Source organism: Toxotes jaculatrix, chromosome 4, assembly GCF_017976425.1.
Source record: "Toxotes jaculatrix isolate fToxJac2 chromosome 4, fToxJac2.pri, whole genome shotgun sequence".
Lineage (NCBI taxonomy): Eukaryota > Metazoa > Chordata > Actinopteri > Toxotidae > Toxotes > Toxotes jaculatrix.
Window position 1 is genome coordinate 19153047 of NC_054397.1, and position 8182 is coordinate 19161228.

Sequence of the window (8182 nt, forward strand, 5' to 3'; positions counted from 1 at the left end):
GCAACAACAAAGGCAAAAAAATTGAAAAGAAAAAGTCAGTTGGGGCCTCAAATTATTTTTAGACATAGACGAGATCAATTGTGTAGCAGGTTCTTGTTAAAAATCTATGTAAAATGTGCTGAGGTTTTGGTGAGAGTTTTTTTTGACTAATATAATCCATGAGAAAATTACTGATGATCAGGGCTGCATTTATGTAAACTGGGCTCAGTAATATTTAAGTGTATTTTTGAACATTACACACACACACAAAACCCACAGAAGTGCATGAAAACACACTCACACACAAACACAGTTACTATTCGCACACTTAGAGAATTTATCTTTAAATCTTTAAAATAATCTAAAAAGAATTTACGTTTGCTTCATTTTAATACGAGTCTTGTCGCCTGCACTTTGTATTTCCCATGGGGAAGTACACTTCATTAGTTTTACATGAACAACCCTTTAAATTTAGACTGTGTTTACACCGAGACCTTTAAACTCTGCCAGCTCATATATTTAAGCATTAAGGGCTGGAAAAGTAGTGATGAAGAGCTGATCCCCAAGGACTTGATTGATTGTCTCCTGCAGTTTGAGCTAAGGTCAACTGCTGCTTAATGTTGCCGGTGTGACGGGTATAGTATGAACCCAAGTGCAGTACAAAACAGGCAATGAACTGATGATCAGTTAATAGGTTTATTAACTGGCACACAAAACAGTTCACGGGCTGGGCAGGGGGCTTGGTCGAGGCAGGCAAAAGTTCAGTAACAGGGAGGCAGGCAGAATCAGGCCAACAGTCCAGAGAGAGACAGGCTGAGCTCGTGGTCAAAACAGAAAGCAGAGGTAATTTACCGGGGGTCAGACAAAACAGGCAGGTCGTACTCAGGCAGGGTCGGTACCGGGAAGACAGGCAGGTAAACGCTGGAAAGTCTTGCATCGCTGAGAACAATCTGGCACTGAGTGAGTGTGAGGCTGGAGAATATATACTGGTAGGTGAGCTGATTGGTGAGTGAGAGCAGGTGTGTGATTAGTAAGTGAGAGCAGGTGTGTGATCAGTGACTGAGAGTGGGTGTGGTGATCAGTGGGTGTGGTGATCAGTGGGTGTGGTGTAAGCAGGGCAGTGGAAAAGTACTGAGTCCATGGGCTGGAGCAGAGTGTGACAGCCGGGAGACAAAATGTCATAAAGTTAACTCTTTGTCCTCGTGTCTAAAAGTGGATTATATGAGCTATAGAATTATAGTCAATACAGTTTGAACAGGAAATGTGTGAACAGTACATGGTAATGTGTAGCTGAGAGAACGTGGCGGTTTTGTTAGAAGTCACTAACACTGATAAAAAGCATATGTCTCATCTGTGTGTCAGTTTGCTGCCATTACTGGAGACACTATGATCAAGCCATACAAACTATACCACAGCCTCTCGTTTTATTTAACATTGTACAAGCCGGTGTTTTTTTCTGCATCACATCAGAAGGCCATGACACAGCTCGAGTCACATTACAGCTTCATTTATAGCAGCCCCAGAACTAAACCCTGAAACTGTGATGATTTCAGGATTAACTAGTGTATCCCACTCAAGCCTGTGCGAGTTATGTGTAAATCTCGTTGGTAAATATATACCGATGGAAATATTTGACAACACTCTGTTCTCATTGGTATCTTTTAATGTTGATACAGTGTATAAAGACATTTAAGCCTCTTTAACTCTATCGACTCCCATTGTTCCAAATAGTTAGCCCTGCTAAGTCTACCAACTCAACGCCTGTAAACCCTTCTCCTCCATGCCGCGGGATCAGACCCACAGTCAAAAATGTACAGTACTGGTAAAAGTTGACATCACAAGACTGCACAGTCTCTGGTATAACAGTAAAAAGGAAGGCAAGTCAAAGGCTGCATCAACCAAAAACCAACCGAACAGCCTAAGCAGAGGAGTCACAGCATCTTTAAATTATCATTATTTTATAGTCCTTGTTTAAGAATATGCAGTCAGTTGTTTTGCCAATGGAATCAATCATGGCGTTGAAAGGTGTGTGTTGAATCAAGTGAAACGCTGCAGAGCTTAAAAAAGGAAACACAGCACCTCATAAATCATGAATCACAAAGTGGTTACACTTTTTGTGCAAATGAAATTTGGGGAGTCAAAATGGGCAACATGGGTTAATATAGTTTTCCTAAATGGAGTGCATACTCAGATTACATTACATTGCATTCATTTGAGCTTTTGTCTAAAGAAACTTTCAATAACTTAACAGCAAGTGTAGTAAGTGTGTAGTAAGTGTATTTGCACTCAAGAGGAACAAGAGAGGTTTATGTACCTGCCACTAGAATTTTACTGTGTCTAAGTTATAGGTAGTCGGGCACTCTCCTTCTCACTGCACCACACCGTGAGTTAGGCTGATATCATGGGTGTGTTTCCCGTAACAACATCATGCTAATTTAATGATCTGATTACAGGACATGACTTATGTCACCACGAAAGTACTCGCCAACATGGCTGTGGCAACTATGAGGCCTCAGAGGTCCTCTGCCTGGTGCCATGCAACTGTCAGCCGTTTAACATCAAGATTAGCCACAGTTGCTGCCACGCGTCAACACAGCAATGAACACATGCTTAAGGTGATGGTGAGGGAGGGAGACGGTTGTAAGACAACAGGAGGTGGCACAACAAATACACGATTCCTGTTAACAAAGGGGAGACACATCTTCTCACCTAAAAGTAAGGTCAGGACGCAATGACTCTACTGCCTCTCGTGGTTGGCTGTACTGATGAGAGCTGCTGCTGTGGAAGAGATAAGATCTACTCCCTGGGGCAGAGAGGATTTTATGTTAATACCACAAAATCCTCCTAATGGTGTTTCAAAATACATTTTGTAGGAAGCAACACACACACACACACTGAGTGTAATTTATACAATGCCTTTCCTTATCATACAACCACCCAGCCTGTACTGGTCCACGCTATGATCCACTGCTGATTTGCGGGAATTTAAAAAAAAGAAGGCTAAAACACATCTGTGTCCTTCTCTGAAATAACAAAACAAAGCACTCATAGCATTTATTTTGCTCTGCCTTGTTCAAACAACTGCCGTGGCTTTCAAAGGAGACCCCACTGTCACAGAGCAGTAAAGCCAGCTCACTAATCAATCATCACATCTAAGTCCAGACAAGCAGTGGGGCAGAGCCATATGAGGTGCGGGAAAGTCCGCCAGATTAGCCTTTCTTAACTTAACCTTCGATGGGGTAGGACTGAAAATCTCATTTCACCAGACAGGTTAAGTTGCCTGTTGCAATATTTTGAAATATTTAACAACATACTTGCCCAGACAGACAGACAGAGACAAACAGCAGTTTTTACAACTAGCCACTAAAAAAGAAAAGACATCATAACATCTGAAGGACATTATTTTTTACTGCTTTACAGCAAAAGGCTCATTTTATTATACTGAGTGTCAGAAAAGCAATATAACAACATTTGGTGCCTTCAGGTTAAGTCATGAAACATAGCTATGGCTTTGATGGCACAACACAAAAATCAAACCCATCAGCACATAAAACGGGGACCACAAATAAAAAAAGCACAACTCAGTAGGATTTACCATTCCTGTGACACTTTCACGCCTCAGTGTACTGATGAGGGGATGCAGGGGCTGGGGTAGAAAGTGAAATAGGCTTGGACAACTTTCCCTTCTGTGACATGCTGCCAGAGTGATATAGAGCCAGCAGGTGGGAAAGAGCAGTGAGATGAGGAAAGTTAAATAGGAAAAAAAAAGAGGGAGGGGATGAATGCTAATGTGAAAATGATGAGACAAAACATGTTAACCATGCTGAGCTAATCTCTTTGACCACAAATCTGTACAAAGTACTATCCATCACAGAGCACTCATCACCAAAACAAAAGAATAACACGACTATCCAACCATAACCATAACTAACCACCTTTAGTCCCATTATTCATCATAACGCAGGTTTCTCACTAGTTTTTAGATCTTGTTAACAAAAAGCTACATTTATAAAATCAGTGGATTAACTTGTAATAACACAAGTCCATGCTTTGTTCTTGCAACTCAGCTAAGAGCTGTCATGGACATGCTACAATAATGGCAAAAACACCAAACTCACTATGACAAAGCTCCATGAAAAGACTTTGTAGATAGTTTTAGCTTTATGTGTCAGGACTGTATTAGGAGCTGTACATACAGGTGGCTAACTTGTGTTTCACCCTCGCCTTAGATTATCTGCATTTTTAACCTGAGTAAAATGGTATTTTAAAAAGTTTTTTGAAAGAACTGAAAAGTCTAGACTGTGACAACTGATACATTGATAGATCACTGTACTATGGATTTCAGCTTTACTACAAATTTCCTCCTTTCTGGAATTACATACATACAGAAATGAGACAGACAGACAGCCCAGTTTTAATATTTGGCCTGTTCTGAAAATGACAACAAAGAACGGGTGTTTATATCACTTAAGAGCAGAACATACGAACTTAAGATCTCACGTTATCCTGTAACAGTATAACTGAAAAGACCCTGACAGGTGTTGAGACGGCAACTGTGATTACAGATGCAAACTCAGACTCAAGCAGAACAAACAACAAGGTCTTTGTTATTCACCGAAAATGTTTGTGAGATATGTTTTAAATAAGTTTGTCCTAATTTTTTTTTTTTAATCATCTCTTAACAAAAGTTTCTCCCATTCTTTTTTCTTAGAAAGGTTGGAGCAGGAACCATTGTTTATGTGAGCCTAATAATTGTGGGCTATACAAATAAACTTGACTTAATTAGAAAGAAAAAAGAAACAAACATCTGTAATTAGTTAAAGTATTGGAAAATCTTGAAAACAAGTATAGTCTTTAGATAGAGGGTGCTGAATACTGTACAGACTGTAAAGCCCTGACGTGTGATTGATTGAGCTGTATAAAAAAAAACTGACTTGACTAACTATATTGTAAAGGTGTAAAGCCAATCAATTAATTAGAGTGTAACTGTAAACTAATTGCAGTATGTCTATACTGTAACAGTACAGTAACTAGAGTGAAATGGTCATGTGCAGTATCTGCAGTTATAATGGCATAAACATGTAACCGTGTGTATGTGGCTTTAAGCAGTCGTGTATGAAGAGACGCATTTCACGGAAGAAATCTGATTGGCTAACACAAAATCTTAGACAACCCTGCAGGACATCAGGTGGGGCAGTACATCCTTAATTTGCTGATGATCTAAAATAAGCAGCAGATTCTAAATCCATGTATGGACTTTTACTTTGCCGCTTAGCAAATAAACGTCGCCATCAACACATTCACACAAAATGCACAATGACTGTTTGCTGTTATCCATTATCACTCCTGGGTCCATGACAAATCTTTGACCAAAGTCAGCTTCCAGTAGCATGCAGTAGAAACCAATGTACACACAGTAAGGCTGCAAGGGACGACAAGGGATCTGACATCTAACAACAAGTTATAAATCACAGTTTATGACAAATTACATGCTTGTTCCCATCAGCGTTTGCTAATACAGACAAGAAGTCTAATTTTTAAAAAAAGAAAAAAGAAAGAAATTTTATACACAATAGTTCAACTCTTACAAAACATCTGTGCGATACAATGAATACAACAAAGTACGATGCAGAACTAGAATTGTTGGATTGCCGTTTGGCTGTAAGACATGTTTTAAAACCGCACCCAGTGCTGAGATACAGCTATACAGAGAAACTGACAAACTGAATATAGGGCCTTGACACGTTCTCACAGCAAGAGGCCTGACTTAAACGACTTCACCAGATGCATTTTTGTCTTAGAGACATTACATCGGAATTTCCCAATTCAAAAAGGGCAACAAACTCTATAAGTCTTATAGACAGTTTTATGTATAGAGCACATACTGAAAAACATCTTACTCTGAATACTCTTTGCCTGTGTGTAACCAAGTTATACACATTCAATTATGTACGTTGCTGCGTGAAGATACTATTTATTATAAGAAAAGATGGAAATTTTAAGTGAGATAACAGCAAGTAGTTTATTTAATATTATATAATAAAGTATTTAATACTTTATTTTATATTATGATATAATCATCAAAAAATTTAAACACTTACATGCTAAGTGTTAAAAAATGTTAATGTTTATATGCAACATGTTACAGTTGTAAAAATAAAAGATTCAACTCTGCAACCTGTCCCTAAATTCTCTTTGAAAAAAAAACAAAAAACAAACCAAAGATTATTTTGTGGCAGATTAAATTAGTTGTTGGCCATCTTGTATAACATGTATAATGCACCATTTATCTAATTTTACTTTTACATTTTTTTAAAAACAAGAACATTATTTCAAAATAATGAGACCGCAATTTTTTTGAAATGACAGGTAATTTGTGTGAAGTGGAAGAAGTATGCTTTCAGTATTTTTTTTTCTTGTTTTTTTTTAGCATCTCTGAGTCTCTTTCAGACGGCATTATTAATAAGTCAACACTTGAAATGAAAAACAAATGAAATGCTGTATAATTTTTGTTCATATTCTTTTTTCAGATTTGCCTTTTTACTTTATCTCTAACTATAAAGTCCAGAGTATACACCACTACATTTCACTGAAACAAATACTCCAGCCCTTCATGTGAATTATCCAAAAACTTAGTTTTGAGACATAACATCAAATTCACACCAGTCACAGTGCAGGAGATTTCATGTGGGTGGACATTCCAGCACAGAGATAATTCATCGTCCGGAAACACTTCCCACCAACACAGCTACTTTTGGAAATTATAGTGTATTCATGAATGGCATCACCCAAATCCCCGCGGAACAAATGAATTTTTCATACAGCCATGTGAGCACCAGGCATGTGCCTGCCCTGTGTCTACCTTCTGGTTTTGTGTTGGACATAATTTCCTCTTACCTCTGCAAGAGTTCACCCGTAGTCTCAGGGGGATATCCGCCACTTTGTCCTTTTCCCAGCATTTTTGTGTGGCCTTTCTTGACACTCTCAATGCTGCTTGTCCGATCCCAAGATTGCTGCATGGCAAAACAAACTCCCTAGCACCACCTGCAGCCTTAACACTCCTAACTTCCAAAAACACCCCCCCTCAAAAATAACTACCACGATCCAAAGACAGCAAATCCTGATGAGGCAACTTTCTCTAGAGCCTGCTCTGGTTTTCTCCCCCCTTACTACATGGACAGATGACAGAAAGGCCAGCAGGCGGGAAGAGACCGGCTGCTGAGCACTTCAGCAGGGGCTCTTCCACAAAACTACTCCTGATCGACAGCAGCAAAGGCAGCAAAGCCCCTTTAGCCCCTTCTCTCTAACTCTCTTTCCCAGTAAACTACGCTATGTACTTCTCCAAGACTTTCCTTCACTTCCCCTCTTTGCTCCAGTGTCAAAAAAAAAGAGGAAATCAAAGAAGAGCCTCTTCAAAGGGAAACAGGAGGTTGACTGAGGGAAGTTTAAGAGGGAATAACAGAGGAGGTGGGCTCAGGGGACGGCGGGAGGGGGTTGAGTTGAAAGGGACCAACTGGGAGACCCAGTCCGGGACAGCTCCACGCGGCACAACAACAGGGACAAGAAAGTCCCTCTGGCCACTGCTGATTATCACCTCTACAGTCACACACAAACATACACTCACAGGCACATGCACCCTCACATAGTCTGGCCAATGAAGGGATGCACTGGGGTTCTGGGAATGCCATCAGTCACTCAGTAGGTGTCAGGATCAATTTAGCTGCTGAATCATTGGAGGGGTCCAGTGTCTAGCCTCTGGAGAACAGTGTCAGATTATTCACATTTTGTAATGGTCTGGCAGTCTGAGGTTTCACATCTGTGAGCCAAAAGGTAGGGTGTGTTTGGTAATAAATCACCGTTAGGGGAAGAATAGTACTGAGTGAGAGTGCATCAGCAATTCTTGAAGGGTGCACTGCACCTCAAAAGGAAGAGGCAGGGTCTATATCTTCGATTCTTGTCTTATTGGATTTTTAATTGTTTATTTTATTTTGGTTAGATTGCAAACTGTCATTTGGCAGGGAGATTAATATTGTGACTGGGAGACTGTTTCCAAAGGATCAGTCTGAAAATCTTAGTTTGACAAAAAGAAAACATGTTTATTCCCAGAAATCTATTCTCTGTCTCCATGTAAGAAAAACATAATCATATGAGACTAGACACTGGCTTTAAGATTTAAGATTTATAACAAACTGTGACATCTTAA

The 8182-nt window shown here is 39.7% G+C and overlaps 1 protein-coding gene across 1 annotated transcript in view; it reads right to left on the bottom strand.

Annotated features, from left to right (window-relative positions):
- Positions 1-7000, bottom strand: part of rbm20 (RNA binding motif protein 20) — a 48208-nt gene extending 41208 nt beyond the window's left edge. The window contains exon 1 of the mRNA XM_041035148.1: positions 6877-7000. Within this exon, the coding sequence (XP_040891082.1) occupies positions 6877-6998 (122 nt within the window). The 5' untranslated portion in view covers positions 6999-7000. The remainder of the gene's footprint in view (positions 1-6876) is intronic.
- Between the last annotated feature and the right edge of the window lie 1182 nt (positions 7001-8182).